This window comes from Carassius carassius, chromosome 13 (genome assembly GCF_963082965.1).
Source record: "Carassius carassius chromosome 13, fCarCar2.1, whole genome shotgun sequence".
NCBI lineage: Eukaryota > Metazoa > Chordata > Actinopteri > Cypriniformes > Cyprinidae > Carassius > Carassius carassius.
Window position 1 is genome coordinate 32,592,464 of NC_081767.1, and position 23,723 is coordinate 32,616,186.

Genomic DNA, 23,723 nt, shown 5'->3' on the forward strand with positions numbered 1-23,723 from the left:
CCAAGTGTTTTTCAATTGCCATTGCTGTAGCCTTGTTTCATTGATTGGTTTATTTGTTACTTTGGACTGCTCACTTGGATTTTAAACATTGCCTGTTCCCTTGGATTGCTCTTTTTTTTCTCTGCCTTGGATTACATTGTTTGTTGGATATTGACCTTGTCTGTTTTGACCATGCCTTCTCTGTTAATAAAGCTTATACTTGGATCTATTCAAGAGTCCCCGTTACACTCAAGAAACCATAAACCATATGTGGGACTTATTTTGTATGGTGATTTTTGTGTGGGATGCTACTGACATACTTTCAGAAATGAACTCTTATGAAGCCATACAAGTGTTTTTATAAACATTTGGAGCTTCTACTCACAGTAACCAGTTTAAAAAGCAAGCCTAGTAAATTCTCTCTCCTCCGGCCTGTTTCATGGTATACGGGACTTTGGGTGGCATATGCTGGACGTGACTTCCTGTTCAGATTACATCCATGTCACATTGCGTGTTTGAGCTGGGCATTTCAGAGAAGATGCTGCTTAACATACTCCATCATGAAAGAGCAGCACACATCCTGCCCATTATCATCTCTTCTCTTAAACGTCTCTCTGCCTGTCTCGGTCAGTTGTGTTTGTGGTGTGGTGTCGCTCAGGGCTGAATCACAGTGGTTAGTGAAGGTTATCTGCTCTTAGACGGAAACATAAACATATTTGGCTCAGTCTCTGACACAAACCAGTAAACAGGAAACTCTTATTTCGATTAGAGCTTCATTATAAAGTGTGTGTTCGTGTGTGTTTCAGTTTCAAAAAATTACTAAAGCATCCAAAATACCATAATACCATTCTTGACTGCTTTAAAATTATAATAAGTTGTATATTTATTTAAAAAACAATTTATTACAGATTTTTTTCCTTTGGATAAAATGGAGTAAAACTCACTATGATGTTATGCCATAGTGTTTTTATGAGGTTGCTAAAGTGTTCATTTTGGTTGGTTGCTAGGTGGTTTCTCTCTGTGAAGAGTCGCTGTGATCTTAGATATGTCTACTTTAATGTCTATTTTTTTTCTTTATTTTAAGTGCATTTATTTTGTTTATATATGTGTGTGTGTGTGTGTGTGTGTGCGTGTATGTTTTATGTGACTTGCTGTAAGTTTTATTGCTTTATTTCTCTCTACAGGATATGAGAAGACATGTAATCATGACTCTGCTGGATACTGAACAATCTTATGTTGAGTCTCTGCGCACACTTATTCAGGTATGAAACACAAATAAATCAATACTGGCTGCCGTTGAGCATATATAAAGCTGATAATATTGACTACTGGTTTTGACTTCTGATTTTACCTCTGAGGAAGTTTTTATCATTTTGATTCGCTTCTTGGGACAGTAAATAACAGTCATCACATTAAACATAATGGTCTAACCAAGGATGTTGCAGAACATTCTTCATTTAAATAAAAAAAGCACTCTATCATTAAGAATATGTCATTTGTGAACAGAACAGAAACATGATTTTACTGAAAGAGCAAGAGCGGAAGCTGCATACTGAATTTAATAAGCAAAAGAGAGCAATAAATCATCATCTTTTCCAATCTCTCCTGACTCATAACAACCTATTCTAGCTGGTGCAGCGGTTGTCATGGCAACAAGGTGAGCAAGTCCTGGAGCGCAGCAGTGTTTGAGCTCGATCACCCAGCGCTGCTCTAAAATGTCCCATTACTGAGTAATTCTCACCAGCATTAGTGCTGTCGTTCTGTGTTAAAGGAAGTGGTTAGCTTTGGGGTAAATGATTGTGTTCCAGTCAACATCATTACTTGTAGATGGCATGCAGCGGGCGAATCTGAGCCAACAATGAGAGAGAAGCACAAGCGCAGGTTAATCAGCTTCAAGGTTTGAATGTGGACAGACAGATGACAGGCGAGAGCGCTTGATCGTGGCACTGGCATGTCTCTGGGCACGTTTTAGGGCGTTTGAAATGCTAGAAGAATGGAATGTTGGCCAGATGTTTGCTTGTCAAAACACAAACTGAACCAGACACACTACTGTGTGCCAACAGGGTGGGGGTGTGTGTGTGTGTGTGTGTGTGTGTGTGTGTGTGTGTGTGTGTGTGTGTGTGTGTGTGTGTGTGTGTGTGTGTGTGATATATCGGTTTGTTTTTTTGGACTTGTACTATTACCATAGATGACTATAGCAATAAAGTTTCATGTAAAGTATCATGTAGACCATAGTATAATGTATGAGTATGATTATCATTCAGTAACATAAAATACATGAAAGTAACATGAGATCAAAATTCTATTCATTTTAATTTCTATTCTTTTTGGTAATAGTTATTTTAGGTAATAGTAATGTAATGCAACCTCTCTATTGTTTGTATAAATAAATATTTGTGTTTAAAGGTAATGATTAAATAAAACATGAAGGTAAAGCATTGAAATATGCAAACGTAGATGAACATAATAGTAGAATCAATACAATCTGTACTGTTGTTTGTTAACATGTCATTTTATTGAAGTAAAATGGTTTTGAAATGACATTTGTAAACGAAACCCCTTTAGTACCCAGAAATCCTCCTCTAAAAATAAAATAAAATATGAAGGTAAAGCACTGAAATGTACAAACATAGATAAACTAAATAGTATGTGTACTTTTTGTTTCATTTAACATTCTATTACCTATTAATATGTTGTTCTATGGAAGTAAAATGGGTTGCACATGACATTTAACCTTAACTTTTTTGAATGAGCTTGAGTAAGTCATTGAGATGCATCTTTGGTTTTATAAAGGACTTGTTTTGTAACAGTAAAGACATAGAAGCAGAATGTTTATCTGCATTTGATGTGACACAGTTTACGTCCCAAGAGGAGAGGCAGGCATTTCCTTTAATCAAAGTCTGTCCCAGACCACCACAGACACACACCAACACATTCTGTCATTTACTAATCCATATCCTTTACTATTTGCATGCATACTCATTTAGGTTTATTTTTAAGCTGGCCATAATGCATTGCAATGAAAATGTTCAATAATAATTCATTCAGTACTAAAATGTAACAATTGTTCCAGTTTCAGCTCTTCTCACATTACCGCTGTCTCTCTGTGTTGTTGTTCTGGTTTCAGGGCTACATGAAGCCCCTCAAGCACCCGGAAACCTCGCCTCTCTGTGACCCGTCTCTGGTGGACGAGATGTTCTACCAGATCCCTGAGATTTTCGAACATCACGAGCAGTTCCTGGAGCAGGTGCTGGACTGTGTCAACCAGTGGCACGACAAACAGACGATCGGTCATGTGCTCATTCAGTCGGTGAGATCCTAACCACGAATTCAAAACAATTTGCACCGTATTATATGAGAATAGCATCCAAAACCATATTAGGCTATGTTGAAAATACTGTACTGTACCAGAAAATCTCAGATGGTGAACATTTTCAATTGTTTTTTGGTTTTATGGATCCGGGCATGTTTTTAGGATAATATTGCCCACTGTCTGGATGAGAAGAACGAATGCTGGGTCCCGATTTGCATACTATGTGTTCTAAGTAGTATGCAACATTAGTATACTGAATATAGTGAATATTAAAGTATATCGATAATTGGATGCTAATATGGGGTCCCTTTGTTTGTGGGAAATCGTCCAGAATCAAATTTCACAAGAATTTCATTTGATTAAAACTATCATCAGTTACATACAGAAATCAAAGGTCTTCACTGTAGCCTGCCAAAGCATAAGTTTGGTTCGAAATTATGAAATAAATGAATTACTGTTGTACAGCAGAACATACTTAAGTAATAATAAAAATAATAATACAATTTATTAATTTTAATCCATGTTTTAGTTTCAACTGGAAAACTTTGTTGCGCAGCACTTTTTGCCAAAAATGTAAAGAAATTGTTCAAATTTCATTTTATTACATACTCAGAGTGTACTCCCATATATTTCTCCTGCTGCTAGGTCCACATTTTACCTTAAATATCATCTCTACCATTCAAAATGAATACTTTCTTTCAGCAAGGACACTTTAAATGGATCAGTAATGACAGTAATGGCATTTGTCATTTTACAGAAGATACAGTAGCTATTTCAAATAAATGAATCCTGAAAATAAAATATAGCACAGTTTCCACAGAACTAAATGAAGCAGCTAAACTATTTTCAACATTGATACTAATCCGAAATGTCTCTTGAGCAGTAAATGATCTGAAGGATCATGTGACACTGAAGACTGGAGGAGTGATTCTGAAAATACAGCTGCGCATCACAGAAATAAATGATATTTTAAAATATATTAAAATAGGAAATACATTTTTTAAATTGTAATAATATTTCACATTTTTACTGTTTTTACTGTATTTTTAATAAATAAATGCAGCTTTGGTGAGCATTTGTAAAAATCTTACCAAGCCCAGTCTTTGGAACTCTAGTGACTGTTGTGTAAGTCTGCTGATTGTGATGCAGTCTAACAGTTTGTAGAGTAGAAGCTGAAGGGATGCTGAGTGTTTCTGTGTGAGGTTTTAATCTGTCTGACGCTCTGTCCCGCTATACTGGAGTAAAACCACCTCACCATTGCTAGTTCAGTGTTGTTTAGACGTTCCTGACAGATTCACAAATGCAGGATTTTTATGGGCTCTGACTAAATGAGTCGACCAACTCAGGTAGTTAGCAGTGAGTTTTATGAGTTTCTTTCAGGATCTGCGTCGCTTTAGTGGCGCACTGAACCCTGTGTCTCTTATGCTCATGCCTACGCTCATGCTCATGTTGTAATTTGAGTGTTTTCATTGTCGTTTTGTAATGATTCCGATGTTTTTTTATGGATCTGGAAAACATTTTTCTTACTAGTTTTTTCCATAGGGACTTTTAAAAGCACTGAGATTCATCTAACATTATAGACACACACACACACACACACACCTAGCATTGTGGCAGTAAAGTTTTGTGACTTTTCGTTCTGCAAGAAAGGGGCATTATCTTGCTTTATTAATTTTATTGAATAACAAAAAAGCCAAGTCACATGCTGAAGCCAGAATGACCAAAAACAAAACATAAAAACCAAGGGTTGTTCACCTTATATTCAGTAATCTAGAATATCAAAGTAAGTTTAAATATTTAAATTATTTTATCAAACTTGTGTTTCGTTGGTTATATTACATTCATGCGCACTTTAATGTACGACTACAAACTAGACATGAGGAAACCTGAGCATCGGGTGGCAGTACATAAACTATGAAACAGTTTAGTGTATTTTTGTATTTATTATTTTCATGTGTACTTGTAATGTTCAAATGCAAACTAGACACAAGGAATCTTGAGCATGAATAATTTTTATTAACTTCATTGTTTTTATTTAATATTTTATTTTACATGTACACTTTAATGTTTCAGTACAACTGTAAACTAGACGCAATGAACGCTTAGGCAGCTGTACCTAAAGCTTAAAATATTTTCTTTATTTTATTTGATTTTATTGACTTTTTTTGCATTTATGTGCACTTTAATATTCAGTATAGCTGTGAACTACACAAAGGGAAACCTGAGCATCAGGTGGTGGTACATAACATTTAAAAATAGTTTTTATTTTATTTCATTTTATTGAAGTGTGAGAATGAAAAGCATTCATGAAATGGAGATTGTGCAGATGTGTCCGCCTGTTCTTCAGGGCTCGTAAAACAGGGCAAATTATCCCCCTGTGTGCTCTACAGTCACACGCTCATAGCGCTAGAGGTGAGCTGTCTCTCCTCACGACCCGCCAGAGATGTATTTGAGGACACACACCATCCACAGACAAAGATAATACTCAATGTTGTCTACTATCACATAGGAAGCCGTTTCAGTTACAAAAAGCACCTTGGTGTTGGTTTTTGTTTTGTGGCTTTTTTTGGTTTTGTTTTTTAACATGATAACATTGAAAAAATCTCTCAGGCCAAAAGATAGGTTTCTATCAATGATTTGAGTTTGTGAAGGTGCGCAGCTGTTCTGTTCAGTGCTGTTAATGTCTCGGCTTTCTCCTCGCAGTTTTCCAAAGAGATCCTCGCCAATATTTATTCAGCGTACATCGACAACTTCATGAACGCCAAAGACGCAGTGAGAATCGCCAAGGAAGCCAAGCCTGCTTTCCTAAAGTTTCTAGAGGTACATTACAACGTTGTTTCTGTGCGTGTGTGTTGGTAGAAATACTTTTACACTGCAGTAATCCTCTCGAGAGGCTGTTTGGCAGCTCTTGGCCCTTTGGTACAGTTAAGATTTGAATGATATGAAGATGTGCAAAGAAACTGTTCAAACAGCTACACTGGGTTCATTTTCAATGTTTAAAGATGGACTAGTAATGTCTTTAACCAGAGATGTTGACACACATGAGGTTAAACCAGTGTTATTACAGTATTATTTATACTAGTATTATTTATTCATGGTTTGAAATTTTTTTTTATGTTCATGTTGTTTCATTTTCTTTTTTCTGTTTTACTTTTAGCAAACTTGAACCTGTTTAAGTTAGTTTCCAAAGCAACATTTCTAATAAATATATATACACATAAATTCCCTCCTCCTTTCATATGCATATTTATGCTTTCATATATTCCCAGCCGAATCATAAAATGTTTGTTTTGGCAGTTCGAGGGTTACTGCCCTCTAGTGGTGCCTCCTTAAACTGACCCAAAACCAAGTTATCTAGTAAAGCATGGTTGGGTAAACTGTGTACACATGTAGTTAAAATCAAGATAAAGTATAGTTGTTCTTCTAAACTTTGTTTTGTTTGTCTCTCTCTTTCCTCTTCAGCAAAGCATGCGTGAGAATAAAGAGAAACAAGCTCTGGGTGATCTGATGATAAAGCCGGTACAGCGGATCCCACGATACGAGCTGCTAGTTAAGGTGACACTAACCTTGCCCCATTTTTCTTTTACCTTTTTGTGCCTGTTTGTTTTTTTATTGATAACATGTCTTTTTTGATTGGAACACATCAGACAGAGCTGAATGATTAATTGAAATAAATTCAAAATTGTAATATAACTTGCAATTAGCAAATCGCAAAAACTGCATTTTATTTAAACATGTGCACAGCGTGTTTGTAACTGCTAGCTGTGTTCATTCACAAGCATGTAGCTTTGTGAAAACAGTGATTTCACAGTAAATGCATCTCTGCATCATTTCAATCTCCGTATCATTGTGTCGCTTATAATGTACATTTGGGAATAAAACATGTGCCATCCATTTGAGCAAATTTATAAACCTAAATTTGGAAGATTTTCCCCTAAATGAAAGCTCAAAGATATAATGTTTGAAATTAGGAAATTACGACACATTTTAATATTGTAATGTTACTGTTGTGCTGTAAAATAAATAAATGAAATATACTTTTTATGTAATAGTAGTAGTAATAATAATAATAGACTATTGTTAGAGTACTCCATAAAAAAACTATAGTTTTATTTTACAGTCTAACTGTAAAATTACAGGACTAAAATGTAATCATTTCTATAAAATTTAAAATGATAATAATATAAGTCATATTGATAAATAACCATATTTTTTATTTTTATGGCTTAACTACAAACAACTACAGAAAATCTGGAGCTCTTTAAAAAAATACATTTTAAATCACAATCGCAATTTTTATCAGGAAAAACCCTTAATTGTCCTTTTGCTTTGAGATGCTGTTCTTGAATATCTAGGACTGAAACTATGGATTTTATACGTGTCTTTGTTAGTTTTGGTATTTTATATTTTAAATGAACCGTTCTGTTTCTGTGCTTCAGGATCTTCTGAAACACACTCCTGAGGATCACCCAGACTACCTGTTCCTGCAGGACGCCCAGAAGAACATCAAGCGATTGGCCGAGAGGATCAACAAGGGCCGACACACCGCTGAGGAGCTGGAGCGAGAGACACGTGTCATGCAGGAGATCGAGGCGCACATCGAAGGCGTGGAGCATGTGAGATCACTCAGACTCACACCTGCAATTCATCAACTACTTTGATTTAAAACAGGATTTTAGATCCATTTTTATTTCTTCATAAAATCACTTTTATGAAATTTGCCATATAAATAAACTTCCGTTTCCTTGCCTAATCCACTAGTAGTGGATTGTTGGAGGACTAGTCCACCATTACAGTTACTAATACACTGTAAAAATACTTTTTTAATATCTTCTTGTTTTCCAGTACAAATATCGAGACATTCTTTAATCCAGATTTATACATTTATTTGAGAAGCAAGATGACATAGAGTCTTGTTTTATGAAAAATAAAAAAGCATCAAAATTAAGTGCTTTTTGTCATAAAATCAAGAAAAATATTATATTTGATAGTGAGGTAAGAAAAATAATATTGTTTTCTCTTTGAATTATGTTCTTTTTTTATGACACCATTTGCAGATTTTTTTTAAGCTTAAATTTGGATGCAATTTTCAGAAGACAAGACTTAATATTTTATGTCATCTTATGTTTAGAAATTTGTACTGCTGGAAAAAGACAAAAATAGTGAGCAAGAAAATGTAATGGACTAAATATGTAGAAACAAAATTTAAATTGCTAAAAGTAAATTCCTTTATGTAAAGCAATTTAAATTACCATATAAATATACCTTGCCTATTAAGTCTTGTTTTGTGACAAATGCATCAAAATAAGTAAATTTTTGCACAAAAAAAGGTAAAGATATTTGTCAAATGGAATTCTTTTTCTGACCCCACTGTCAGATATTTGTATTGTTTTTCAGAAAACAAGGTTGAATATGTTTGGATATACTGTATGTACTGGTGAAAAAAGACAATTACCAAGCAATAACCTTTTTTCAGTGTATTTACAGTATTGGTTGAAAATCTGATTAAATATGTTCGATTGATACCACACAAACATGTTCCAGTGGTATGAAGACTAGTGCGCCCTCTGTAATACCTAATGATGTATTTTCCTGTCAGATCCTGAATCCGCAGAGGAAGTTCCTGAGACAAGAGATGGTGGTGGAAGCGGTGAGCACAAATAAGCACAAGAAATCAAATTATTTTAAGCAAACGGTTGAGCTTCCTAAACCTCTGTCCTTCTCTGTGCTGTAGAAAACGGTGGGTGGTAAGAAGGACCGCTCTCTGTTTCTGTTCAGCGATCTGCTCATCTGCACCACACTGAAGAGGAAGTCTGGATCTCTGCGCCGGAGCTCCATGAGTCTGTGAGTGCGGCTGTGCATTAGCAGCGTTCTTTAAATAGTCCAGAGATGTGAGAAGGGCCTGGGAAACTGCTGTTTGGTTTAGAAACCCCAGAGTCCCCTGAGCTCTTCTGATGGCCAAAATAAAAGCGGTTTATTTCTGAATAGCACTGCGCTCTAGTGGACAGTCATGGAAACAGCACAGATACACTCTGTTTCATGTTTCATTAACTTGCAGGGCGCTTATTTCTTTGACAGCAGCAGAAATATGGAAATTCATCACATTACAGCTCTGTAAACACTCTTTTGTGACTTGTTTAAGAGTTCAGTGACCTTTCATGATGAACCCTGCACCACATTTGAACCAGCAACATTTCAGACACCAGACTAGAAATACAAGTGCACACTAACAATGTTGGAAATATCCTTGACTGATGATCACTTGGTCTCTCTGCTTCTCTTTCAGATACTCCACTGCTAGTTTCATTGACACCTCGAGCAAATACAAGTTCTTGTGGAAACTCCCTTTAGAAGACATTGAAGTGGTTAAAGGTAGTGTTATCAACTCTCACAATCAGCATGCTCTTAAAAGTTTAAATTCACACCGAGTTCGTCTTTAAAATTAAGAGCCCTTTCTTGAATGTCAGAGAGTTATCTTTACCTTTTCTTGCTTGTTTATTTATTTAAATTAATGAATTATTCATTTTAATTACCATTTAATTATTTAACTGTAACTTTTTTTTTGCATTTTTATTATTCTTTTCTGTTATTTATTTCATGCATTATTTTTATATTTAATGAATTAATTGTATGCATTATTTATTTATTTTATTTTATCCCCCTTTTATATTATTCTTTGCTATTACACTTTGAACTTTGATGCTCTTTTACTGACCCATTGTCATTTCTTCATCACAGGTTCTAATCAAGCCACGAACAGAGAAAACATCCAGAAAACCATCAGCCGTCTGGATGAAGATCTCAGCACGCTGGGCCAAATAAGCAAGCTGTCAGAAACACTCAGTTTCCCCCATCAGGTCTTTCTGATTTAGCATTAAATATACTTCATTCAGATTTTTTCTGACGGATTACATACCCGTCCTGATTGATTGTAGACAGCAGTGGTGGGGAAATAATGGTGCATGCAAATAAATAAAATAAAATTTAAGTCTATATGTGCATATTTAGGATATAAAAAAGAGAAACTTTTAGAAGAAAGGATAACAAGTTGTTTTGCTTGTGTCGACTTATTCTGAAGTGAGTTTCTGTGTGTGTGTCAGAGTTTGGACGATGTGATAAAGGATCTGATGGCGTCGGTCCACCGTGAGCTGGCAGATAAACAGTCTGTGGCCTTCAGCATGACGTTACTGCCCACTAAACTAGAGCTGACCAGCACTTCAGCAGAGACCACCTTCATCTTTGAGTTCAGCAGCCCTGACACCCGCAGTAACTTCGAGCAGGCCTTCGAGGAGGCCAAGAAGAAGCTCGGTAAATCATCAGAGCTGACCCTCTGTTTCTGTTCTGAATGATGTACAGCGATCTGAGAGCACGTCACATCAAATGATTCTTTTCCTACAGAGAAAAAAGAGGGAAATAATTATTTTCTGTTATGAATCTTTCGTTGACATTTAGCACAAGACAAACTAGTGAATAAAACAAGAAATCGAGAATATAAACAGAAGCCAGTGTTGTTTTACTAATATTTATGTGATTGTAATTAATACAGTATATGTAAAACTGATATAAATAATACAAAAATAGCAAGCATATATATGTGTATAATAAATATACATATATATTTATTAATATTTTTCATTAGCTTATTAACTTCACTTAATATATATATTTTCATTTGTAATTTACAAATTTTATTTTGTAATTTGTTTTACCTTTACTGACTGAAATTAATTTTTAAAAACTAAAATTACTTAAAATTAACCTATTTTAGTTGCCAACATTTCAGATTTTATTTTTTATTTTTTTAAGTTTTACATCTAAAATGTATTGGCATAAACCAAACAGTAATTATATATATTCACAAATGGCACAAAAGTACTTAATATATGTGTGTGTGTGTGTGTGTGTATGTGTGTGTGTGTGTGTGTGTGTGTGTGTGTTTAAAGCACTGAAGGTACCTAATATTTTCATGACGTTTAAGAAATACTGCATATTGAATTATAAATACAGTATTTGTTGAAGCTCCTATTTGCAATAATTTTTTATATGTTTTCGTAAATTGATATACTATTTGTTTGGCTTTTCATGGAAAAATACAATAGATATTTATGCATAGTCCAAGAAACAGTATATCCATGTAAAATCCAATTAATACAGAATATATTAACTAATGGAAAAAAAAACATTTATATACTCAATGAAAATTTTCATTTTCCTCAAAAGCACGCTGTTTCCCATCTTTTGTCCAGCCATGAACAAAGACCAGTGGGACCCTGAGTTCCTGAAGGCCATTCCCATCATGAAGACCCGCAGCGGGATGCAGTTCTCCTGCGCCTCCCCCAGTCACAGCTGTCCAGAAAACACGTATGAGGTGTGGGTGTGTAACAGCGATGGGTACGTGGGTCAGGTGTGTCTGCTGAACATCCGGGACGAGCCCACGGTGGAGGCCTGCATCGCCGTCTGCTCCGCTCGCATCATCTGCATCGCAGCCGTGCCGGGCCTGAAGAACAGGTGAGACCCCACGGCCCTAAACATACCAGGACTAATAATAGAGGAGCTGTTCTAATGAGCACCATGAGACCAGATGTGTGAGTCTCTGTACAGATGCAACATGCTCACGCTGCTAATGTCACAGTGTGCTTAAAAGAACATTAGAGGTTATTTTCATCCTAATGTTTATGTTCTGCATATGAGGCATGCAGGGAAATTAGTTTCAACATTTTCCGATGTATATAAAAGAACAGAACATGTCCACTAACCCCACCTATTAAGGATAACCTATGTTTTAGACACTTTTGTAGCACAAATAACACAAATTTTTACCGAACAATTTGTGCACACGTATGTGTTTGAATATATACAATTATGTGCATGTTATTTTAGTATTATCTATTCACTATTATAGTATTTTTAATTTTATTTTATTTTTATATTTTTTCATTTTAATTTCATTTTAGTAACTTTGCTATGTGCTTCTCATTTTTGGACTTAAAAAAAAATATATATATTTATCTTTATTTTGTTAAAGATATTTTTGTATCTGTATATTTATGCTTATTTTTTATCAAATAAAAAAATATTTGTATCAAATATTTAGATGTATTTCAGGTTTATTTCAATTGCCAATTTTTTTTTTATAGTTTTGGTTAACAATAACAAGACTGATATTCTAAATGATTGTTTCTGGTAACTGACAACATCCCATACACGTGTTATTACGTTGAAAATACCCTGGAATATGGCTATTAAAACAGGTTTTGTGGCTGTATATTTTTTGTATTTCTATTTAGTTTTAGTTTTATTTCAGTTTGAGCAATTTTATATCTTCATCTTAAATGTATTTATGCAATAAAACAACATTTCATTATTTAATTTGCAACAAAGCAACGACTTTTCAAGTTAGTTTTTCATTGAATCTTATTAATTGTTTTATTTCAATTGCAAATATTTTTAGCTCTTCACTTCAGCATGGAAGCTGTAGGGGTTGGGGGCAAATTTTTTAGTCAGGGAGTTAGTTCAGTCCCTGTAATTTCTTAAATTTTTTAATAGACTTTTCTTTTTAGGGTAGTAAGTTCTTGGGAAAGAGGTAGATTCAGTTTTTGTTTATTATTTTGGCCTTAGCCCAACCCTGAAGCCCAGTCACTTTCTATTTGTGTGCTATTTATTGCCATTGAAATTGACTGGTAATAAAGAATAAAAATAAAATAAATAAAATAAAAACAAGCAGTCCGCTGTTAAAGACCTGTATTTATGCTATTCTCCTAGCACCTAGACCTGGGATGTAACAAGTTTAACAATAACAACACTAATATATATTCCTGGACAATTCTATATGATTATATGTGGTAATCGTCCACATCTCTTGCATTTTATCAAGTTGAAAATGCCCTGGAATATGCCTTTTAAAACAGGTTTGCCTTTCAGTATAATATACAATGTGCAAAATGTCCATTCTGTTTCCTGCAGAGAACGTGTGGGTCATTCCAGCCCCTCCGTCCCATCTGAGTCAAATCCTACCGCGTCTACACAACCCCAGCTCCACATCTGCATCTCCGGCTCGTCTCTGGAGCTCAACGAGCCGCCCGCGGTCCCCGCCGCAGAGCTCGTGCCCTTCGATAGCGACGACAGCGATGATGAAGACTCTCCCAGCCCTTCATCCACACTGCAGAGCCAAGCCTCCCGTTCCACCATCTCATCCAGCTTCGGCAGTGAGTCACATTTACAGTCTCTAGAATCATACAGAGTACTCGTGTTTGTGAGTTGGGTCGTATTGATGGTGTTTTTTATGTATTTGTTTCTGTCAGATGATGAAGCAGCCGTTTCAAAGGACATGGTCACTGAGACCACCAGCTCCGAGGAGGAACAGGAGTTTCCCGTCCCCAGCTCATTCAGTGCGGACAGTCCCATGGACGGCCGAGCCATGCGGCGCTCCAGTCGAGGGTCCTTCACCCGTGCCAGTCTGGAGGACCTGCTGAGCATCGACCCCGAGGCGTACCAGAGCTCTGTCTGGCTCGGGACCGAGGACGGCTGGTGAGGCAGTGCATGACAGAATAAATAACTAATGTATTGGGATGTACAGTAGGGCGGCACTTGATTTGGTGATTTAAGTATTATTTATATACAATTATTAATAAGCATTTATTTTTACAGTTTTTAGTTTAGTCTGGTTTAGTCATTTTGTTGTATGCTTTTGTGATTTTTGGAAAAATATTTCTAATATTTAATTTCTATAACTTAACTTTACACCTTAACCTTTATTTTCCAAGGCAACATTTCTAATTTATGTTTTCTTTTTAAGCTTATGTTTATATTTTAAGAGAAGAAATAACTCCTAATGTTATAGATGGAGCTATTTGATTGGATCTGTTAAAGTAGATATTTTAGATATTAAAAAGTAGATATTATTGGGTTTTATTCCAACTCCAACTCGCCATGATTATATCAGTATAAACCAAAATATACTGTATATATTTATTGTGTTTGAAACGAAGACTTTTTCTTCTTTATAAGTAATGTGCTGCAGTGACACCTGAAATTTAGAGAAATTATTAAGAAGGTAAATAATGCTCATTTTATGAAGTTAACTTTTAGATGCTGGTAATATATATATATTTATATATATATATACGCACGACAAGTAATGACAAGAAAAAGAACTATAACAAATAACAATAAAAACAATATTAAAATGCTTTGTGTGTGTGTGTATAAGACATTTTTCTATTAAAAGAAAAAAACAATAAAATAAAAAAAATTAATAATAAAATTTTTTCTATTAAATTAAAAAAAATTCGTTTTCATGACACTTCTGATTATTTGAATGAAAAACTTATAATCCGTTATATAATGTGATAATGTTTGGAAATGTACTAATTGGTAGTTATTATGAGTGTTCAAACTTGTGTTTAGACAGCATTTAAAAGCCCATGGGCCTAATTAAAAAATGACCGATAGTAACTGTGTTCCTTCTGTTTGGAGTTAATTCTCACCTGAGGTGACCCTGCTCTGACTACAGTACATGCTCCAGTTTACCGTGTTCCCACAGAGACACTCATTACCTCAAGCTCAGACCTGCTCATGTCCTCAGTGCATCCTGTCTCTTTCCATGCAAACGTTTACTCTCTCTCTCTCAGCGTTTGCGCTTGCCTCGCTGCCAGCTGCCCGTCAAAACAAACCAAACACAGTCAGATGTCTTGGAGAGCTTTTGATTTGATGCCTGAAAATATAATGCATTTTAATTCCTAATAATATAAACTGCTTCATATTATTTCGTAAAAAGTTCTAATTCCTGTTCAAGTACATTGTAATGCTTATCAGTTTATGATTACACCTTTAAAATGCATTGAAATCAAGACATTACACAGGTGTTGATCCTGTGTTCGCATTGTGAGTAAGATGAAGAGGAGTATGAATGTCTTTTGAATGTCTCATTTCTATTCAAACTAAGTAAGATTTGTTGTTGTTCTTTTGAGATTGTGCTATTTCATGCCCAGTCATTCTGTCTCTAATATAAACATTAAAAACTGACCCCAGACTTTAACATTTGTGTAAATTAAGTTCATGATTACCTTTAAACAAGCAAGGAAAAATATTGCATTTCATAATCATAATGATGTTGTAATAATGAGTGTTCTATTTCAGTATTCATGTATACCAGTCATCAGACAACATCAGAAACAGGAAGAACAGTATGAAGATGCAGCACTCTGCTTCTATCCTGTGTATCCTGTAAGCAGATTTCTCCTCATTGATCTGTTATCATGGTAACTTATGCAACGTCGGCATGGAGACTGAACATCTTTTTGTATTCCCAGGTATCTGGACAACAAAGTGTTTGTGTCCCTGGCGAACGGAGAGGTGATTGTCTATCAGAGGGAAGCAGGTGAGCTCAGATCCATCCCAAATGATTCATTTAAGTGATTTTCGCCAACTCGCTGTGCTTCTTCTGCACAACAGGAAGTTTCTGGGATCCTCAGAGCTCTCAAACTCTGTGTCTGGGCTCTCCAAGCGGACCTGTGACCAAAATGGTTCCCGTGGCAGGAAAACTGTGGTGTGGCTGTCAGAACCGAGTCCTTATCATCAACACCAGCACTTTAGCACAAGAGGTCAGATGCTAACTACATGCAGATGAAGTCTGGGGTGAAAAAAAGACATTTCGGTTTAAGCCTTATGCTGAATATCCTTTACCTGATTTAGTGTTCTTGATCAAAAATGACCGGCCTTTTAAAAATTGCTTGTAAATTTGTTTCAAGTTAGCACAGGTTTGGATTCCTTTTTGGAACCGATTGATCATAAGATTCATTGATCTGAGTTCATGCACCTCAGTTTTTGAGCAAAAAAAACATTACTTGCGAATAATTTTGACAATATTCACATTTAAAAACTGAGATGCATTAGCTCTGATCAGTGAGGCCTATGATCAATCAATTCCAAAAATGAATGCAAAACCTGTGCTAACTGAAAGAAAACAAGCTGACAAAACAAATTGAATCAAATATTGGGTTATAATATAGCATTTGAGAGATGCGTAATTTTTGACTGAAAACATCACATGTGCAGCAAGTTGGGAAATTATCGCCACTTTTACGAGAAGTTGTTATACTCTTTGTGAGCAGAGTCAGTAACTTTTAGTTCAATACCAAAACATTTTTCAGAAAATAGAAAAACATGCACTAACATAAGAATAAGATTTGAACTGAATAATGACACTAACTCTGCAACATCCACACAGATATAAAAATGAATTGAATCAACATTCAATCTGAATAGAGCTGAATTATGTCACTATTGTATTTTATAGAGCTGCTTTACAGCTGAAATCAGATTTGTTTAGAATTGAACGACTTTGCAACACTGAGTGAAATCATGACACTTGTCTTCTGTAGAGCTGCTTTAAAGCTTGAATTGAATAAGTTTCATAACTGATGAATAAACTGCAATTTTCCTTTTTCTTACTTTGAAGCTGCTTTGGAACAATCTGTACTATAAAAAACATATAAAAAGACATTCATGCACTTGAATCATTTTTGCAATTTTGCCATTGTGTGTTTTGATGTGTTCTTCAGCACTCATTCCAGGTGGCTCAGGACAGTGGGCGCTGCGTGACCAGTATCGTGAGCTGTGGTAAAGGCGTGTGGATCGCTGTTCAGGGCAGCGCTCATGTGCGGCTCTATCATGCCTCCACCTACGAGAGCCTGACGGAGGTCGACGTGGCACCAGCCGTGCACAAGATGCTTGCAGGTACTGTTTAGTGTGCATTATAACACCACAGCCCTGCATCCTGAAAACAAGATGAGTATTATCTAATCTGATGACGCCGAGTTCAAAACTATCTCTGTTTTGTGTAAAAACTTTCCATCACTTTAAAGATTTTAGATGTATTATACAGTATATGTATCACTTTAATGCAGTTATCAAAATAATAGAAACATCCAAATATCAAAAGTTTCATTTTAATGACTAAAAATATATCATTTAACTTACAATATGCATTTTTTTAAATATTTAGAACCATATAAAAAAAGATAAAAACTGAATAAAATATCTAAAAATATAAGATTAAGTCTAATTAAAAATTTCATTAAAATGCCTTTTAATTGAGCTATAATAGTATATCAGTGATACTAAAATAACACTGCTTTTATAAAAGAACTAATAAAACCCCAGTGATTTTTGTCTTTTAGGCTCTGATGCCATTATCCGGCAGCACAAAGCAGCGTGTTTGCGGATCACGGCTCTTCTGGCGTGTAAGGACCTGTTGTGGATCGGCACCAGTGCAGGGGTGGTCCTGACTCTGGCCATCCCGCCCGTGTCCTCCAGCACTGGGCTGGGCTCGCTGCGTGCTCCCGTCCTCCCCATGGGCTCCGCCCACGGACACACCGGGCATGTGCGCTTCCTCACGTGCATTGAGCTGCCAGAGGGCTTTGACGTCAACTTCCCGCTGCCGTCTGAATCAGGTAAGTTTCTCACTGCCTATTGCAGTGTGGGTGATATTAACAGAGGATCTGGCAACAGAATTCTACATTAGTGCATTATGGACATACTGAAACCTGCAGACATTGATCTGTTCTGTGTGTTTTTATCTGTTATTAATGTAGATTAAGAGTATTAGGAGTTCAGTGTGACTTAAACTGTTCTCTTTAGTGTCAGTAATGTGTGTTAATTTTATCAGTTGCTCATACAATTTAAATGTCTTTTATGTAGCAGTATATTTTAAAAACTGACCATATTACACTACGCTATACAGTATATAATAATAATAATAATAATGTAATATAGAATAATAATTATGAATGTCATTCTATTCATAAAAACACAAACACATGGTTAATGATAATAATAATTCAATAAATAGTATACGATTTTTTTATTTATTTCATGAATATTATGGTATTTATAAAACATGCGATTTTATTTTTGTATAAAAGGAAGATTAATAAAACATTTTTTTTAAGTCTATCTAATACACATTTATTTATTTATTTATTTATCGTTTCTTTGTTTTTGTGTTGTGGTATTCATAAAACACTCAATTATGGCCCTGCCCAAGAATATTAAATATTTAATTTTCATTTAAATATTTAATTTAATTTAATCTAGCAGTCTAAAATCTAAAGCGGTTGTAAACTGGTTCAAAACATTTTGCTACTGCATCACACAAACCCTTTACAAAAGTGCTCAGGGACACATGCGCTTATTTCATTTGTAGTGTAACCATTGATGCATCCCGAGACGTCATGAACAACAGAAAAGCCCCACCTGTCAATCAAGTAGTTTAAACTTGCCTGGTTAGGCCTGAATAATACTTGTGATTGGATGCATCCAAGACAGATGTCTAGAAATAGAGGCTAGCAATAAAATGCATCCAAATGGCATCAGATGACGAATCTGTGAATTCTGTTATAGTGAACTCCACACAGAACAGCTCAGAGAGCAGCAGTGGAGGCCTGCAGAGACGAGACTCCACCCGACGGCGCGCCTCCACCATCCTCCCCGTCAAATCCAACCTGCTGGTCATCAGCGGCGGCGACGGCTATGAAGACTTCAGACTGACCAATAGCAGCGAGACGGTGGGGCGGGACGACAGCACCAACCACTTACTGCTGTGGCGCGTGTGACGGAAGCCCCGCCCCCTCGACACACAAGCCGCTGGACCAGCCCACGCACTTCCCATGAAACCCCGCCCCTTCCTGTTCTCCGATGCATTGTGCATGAGCGTGTAGGACGCCAACCAATGGGGTGTTTGTTTATCGTTACGTTGTGTTATGGGTCATTTTGTTTCTTGACGTAAAATACCGATCTCGCTTGCCATGTGTTGTTTCCTGTGGCCGCTTTTAAATATTGTGTTGAAACTTTAAAGCAGCTTTAAAAGAAGTGGACAAAACTATTGTAAAAACCCTTGAAGAAGATTATGTAGACATCAGAAAGAGAAAAAGCAGGAAAAGGTGAAGTAAAAAAAAAAAGCAAGGAAGCAAGATTTGTTGGACAGCGATAGGGTTTGAATGCATAGCATGAGGCAGGGAGGATTGTGGGTAATCTGAATGGACGTGCAAAGTGGAAAGACATGTTTTCTTCATCCTTCACTTCGTTAGAGGACAGTCCGCACACTTTTATGGTCAACTACTGGTCTTGACAGACTGTGATTTCATTGGAGAATGAAGATGTTTTTGTTAAAGCGAGATGAGTTAATCTTACATAACCAATGTGCAATATAAGGCTAGAGTACCTACAGACCGCTATATGACACACACACACACACACACACACACACAATTTACTACTTCAGTAATCATCAAACTCACAGTTAGAGTTATTACACATTATCACTTTATTCTTTTGGTTATCAAATCATCTTTTTGTATATAAAAAAAACAAGATTTCACTATGTTATGTAAAAGAACAGCAATGGCATTCCATATATAGGTATTGTGACACAAATCCTTTTGTACAGTATTTATGTTTTTTTCATTTTTAGTTGTCTTTTTTATAGCACTTAATTTATAAATAAAGTAGTCTGGCGTTTTTCTTTACATTCCATGTATATAGGTGTTGTGAGACCCAACGCTCAACTCAAGTTGGGTCAGTGGGGTCGCAGTTGTACGATTTTTGAAACATTCTTCAGGTGAATCTCACAAAGAAACATCCAGGTCATATTTCACCCCAAAATCAAAAGGAATAAAATTACTAATTATATTTTGCATAAAGAAAATAAAAACCCCTTAAGATTTTTTTTTAATCGTCTTTGTTTTCATCACAACCCCCCCAACCAAAAAAAAACTTTCACATTCCTGTAATACAATTTCATTCTGCACTTCACATTTTTTTTTTAATTAAATCTAGTCCAAAAAATACTTTCCTTATTTACTGTATTTTTTTCACATTAAACAATAACAATTTTGTGCATTACAGCAATTAGAATTTGGGGTAAATGTGATGAATTATGTAAAACAAAATGTAAAAACAAATTATAAATTTTGGGGTGAAATATAACTTCAGGATTGCTGAGATCTATTTCAATGCTCGTCTTAATCACTATGATATTTCAGGAAAAGGGAATTGTGTTGTTTCTTAAATGATGTTGCTGAAGACGGCATCAATTTGACACATGATTAGGACATGTAGAATGAAGTCAGATGGGTCACAGCCCTTCGGCTTCTTGCGGGCACTTTAACTGCTAACAATTAACTGCTAAAGCGCTCCACCATCAGGTGGGTGAAATGAACAATTTCAGCTGCCTTAGTTTGCCTATAAAGAACCGCGTCAGTCACAAACACACCCAAATTCTCGCTCACCTGAAGGATGTGAAGTCAGACTTTTCCCAGACCGCATCACGCGTGGAAATTTTTCACAAGCTTGTTTTATTGATTGATCTGTTGAGTAGTTGTGAAAGCTAGTGCCAAGAGCTCTCATGTAGAAACGTCGAAGCATTGCAGAAGATAACTTATTACAAACAGGATCCTCAGAGAATCATATTTTCATAAACTGAGTCTGCTTTTTTATTGTTATTTTTTTATCAAACATCTAAATCGATCAGTGATGACAGTCCCAAGTCGAGTCGTACTGTTGTAAGTGACCCTCACAGCCTTTTCTAGTGAAAGACATCATCACTCTTTATTGTATATATTGCTTTTCTCTGTACATAGTGCTCTCACAGTCCACGAGTGTTCATATGAATCTAATGGCATATTTTTATAAGTATTTTTTTTCCTCATTTGGCATGTGAAGTCTCATTTAAATTAAAACTATTCCAGTATAAAAGAAGAGAAGAGATGCCGCTCTGCGTCTGTGGGTCCTGTAACAGTCATCATGCTTATTTCACACCGTTGTCCTATTTTGTCACTGTGGGTTTCTTTGTAATTAAACATTCACTGATGCCAGAATCCAGAGCCTCTGATAATTCCTTTACAAACACGCTCACACATGATCTCACCCGTCAGATGAGTCGCTGTCAATGCCAGGATGTTAATGAATTAGTTTTCAAATTCAAAAGGGAACAAAACAAAACTTGTAAATTGTAATGAAATGAGGTGAAGGAAATTTTGGGAGAAGTTGAGATGTTTCTGAACAGAATTGAACAACATCAAAAAGTGACATTAAATGATAATATAAATAAATAATGTAGATGTCTACTATTTCTCTTACTTCTGGGTATCACAGATTTATGAAACATCACATTTTTAAAATCACGCAGTAATGGTTGCTCACAAAATGTAGAACACAGTTAATATGTGTGTAAATTAAAATAAGTTAATCTTACAACGTGCTCTTTTGTCTTCCTTAAGTTATATTGATGTGAAAGGGTGATGATTTATGCTTAATAGTTTTACTCATACTAATGAATCTTTTCCTTGTGTGTGATAAGTGGAAAACTTGATTCAAGTGTGAATCATCACCTAGCTTTGTCACAATTTTAAGGAGCTAAAGGACATTTTATGTGTTTAAAAGTGTGTATATATATATATAAATATTTCTGTCATTACAAATGTCTTTACTGCTACTTTTGATCAATATAATGCATCCTTGCTGAATTCGAATATTAATTTCTTTAAAAGAAAATCTTCCTAATGCAGTGCTTGTGTTTCTGGTGTGTCAGCAACACATGGTTTTGAATGACTGTCCGGCATTCATACAAACTGAATGAAATACACAAGACCAATTCACGTCATCTCACAGTGAACTAGTTGTGCGAGAACACAAAGAAAACTTTATAATGCCATGCAGTGAATGTTCATCGCCTGACCCTGCAGTTCATGGTTTGTGTGAGAGATCTGGTTTTATTCTGACGCATGATTCAGTTCAGTTATCGCCCAAGAAACCCAAGAATGATATACATACATGCAAGCATACATGAGCTCGCTCTGAGTAACTAAGAACACTCATTTAATTAAAAACTTAAGGTTTCTACAGAAGCATCAGTTAAGCCAAATATGCAAAAGCTTGAATAATTGTGTGCATCCTGTACAAGTGAGGAGGGTGAACACTGAATAGATGGGTTGTGTTAATTTGTGACAATTGTGAAGAAGAAATTCTATGATGATTAAATCTAGTTCTATTTTTATTGTTATTGTGCTGAAAGGATTCACTGTCTTTCATCTTGTTTGCTCAATTGAACAGGCAACAAAAGTTCTTTTGAATCACCCACTGCTTTGATGATTTTAATGATTTTCAAAAACCGATTATGTTTGATTATTATTCAACACAAGCTGAAAAATGTCAAATATAATATACACTTTCATTGGCAAAGTTATTACAAATGTCATGTTAATTTAATCAACTGTGCAATTACATTTTAAAGGCAGGTGGGTTACATGTGCTTTAGACTCGTTCCAGACATGAGTATTTAGATCTTTAATTGAATGCACACTTCATTAGACGGCTGCTTTCATCTGTATGACAACCATTAAATTAATTCAGAGTGAAATCACTAGTAACCAAAATTTTTTTTGTCGTAGGGTTCATTGTTGAAACACACCCGGAATGACAAGAAATTGGTGTGAGATCCGTTAAACTGCCCTGCAGCATGTGTTTATTCTACATGAGAGAGACATAAACATGCAAATTAAAAAGAGCAGAGCGTACTGTATATAGTCACTATTTAGATTAAATATGTGACCCTGGAGCACCAAACCAGCCTCAAGTCTCTGGGGTATATTTGTAGCAATAACCAAAAATACATTGTATGGGTCAAAATTATAGATTTTTTTTTTATGCCAAAAATCATTAGTATATTGAGTAAAGATCATGTTCCATGAAGATATTTTGCTAATTTCCTACCGTAAATATATCAAAACTTCGTTTATTCTGCTTATTTATTCTGATGGTGTATACATCTTGAAAAATTGACACTTGAGACTGGTTTTGTGGTCCAGGATCACATAAGGTGAGATGTTTGCTTTTATATTTGTCCCACATGCCACACACGCAGAGAGAGAGAGAGAGATTTCCACATTTCTGCGTTATTTTACTTTGGGAACATGCTAAATTAATGTAATTACATTATCAACTACAGTCATGGCCAGACGTTTTGGCAGTGACATAAATTTAGTGTTTAGCAAAGTTTGCTGCTTAAGCTGTTGTGGTGTTCATTCACATGGTTTCTAGATTATTGTGTAGAGTGATCAGATGCATTTTAAATCATAGCTAATAGCTTCACTTGCCAAACATGTGTGCTTAGCCCCCTCCTCTTCACTCTGCTGACCCATGACTGCACACCATCACACAACTCCAACCTCTTTATTAAGTTTGCAGATGACACGACTGTGGTGGGTCTCATTAGCAACAAAGATGAAACAAACTACATGAGCGAGGTGAGCCGCCAGGGCAAGTGGTGCAGTGACAACAATCTCTCCCTGAATGTGGAAAAGACAAATGAGATTTGTAGACTTCAGGAGAGCGCACACTCAGCACGTTCCTCTGACCATCAACGGTGCGACTG

At 35.8% G+C, this 23,723-nt stretch overlaps 1 protein-coding gene across 1 annotated transcript in view; it reads left to right on the forward strand.

The window, feature by feature from the left end:
- LOC132156361 (rho guanine nucleotide exchange factor 17-like) overlaps positions 1-19,818 on the forward strand; it is a 68,711-nt gene extending 48,893 nt beyond the window's left edge. Inside the window, exons 3-21 of the mRNA XM_059565336.1 lie at positions 1,164-1,241; positions 3,107-3,289; positions 5,996-6,112; positions 6,755-6,847; positions 7,732-7,908; positions 8,892-8,942; positions 9,027-9,136; positions 9,579-9,664; positions 10,031-10,149; positions 10,393-10,600; positions 11,539-11,800; positions 13,256-13,497; positions 13,594-13,819; positions 15,431-15,517; positions 15,604-15,671; positions 15,746-15,894; positions 16,855-17,029; positions 17,473-17,745; positions 18,695-19,818. Of these exons, the coding sequence (XP_059421319.1) occupies positions 1,164-1,241; positions 3,107-3,289; positions 5,996-6,112; positions 6,755-6,847; positions 7,732-7,908; positions 8,892-8,942; positions 9,027-9,136; positions 9,579-9,664; positions 10,031-10,149; positions 10,393-10,600; positions 11,539-11,800; positions 13,256-13,497; positions 13,594-13,819; positions 15,431-15,517; positions 15,604-15,671; positions 15,746-15,894; positions 16,855-17,029; positions 17,473-17,745; positions 18,695-18,906 (2,916 nt within the window). The 3' untranslated portion in view covers positions 18,907-19,818. The remainder of the gene's footprint in view (positions 1-1,163; positions 1,242-3,106; positions 3,290-5,995; positions 6,113-6,754; positions 6,848-7,731; positions 7,909-8,891; positions 8,943-9,026; positions 9,137-9,578; positions 9,665-10,030; positions 10,150-10,392; positions 10,601-11,538; positions 11,801-13,255; positions 13,498-13,593; positions 13,820-15,430; positions 15,518-15,603; positions 15,672-15,745; positions 15,895-16,854; positions 17,030-17,472; positions 17,746-18,694) is intronic.
- The last annotated feature ends 3,905 nt before the right edge of the window (positions 19,819-23,723 follow it).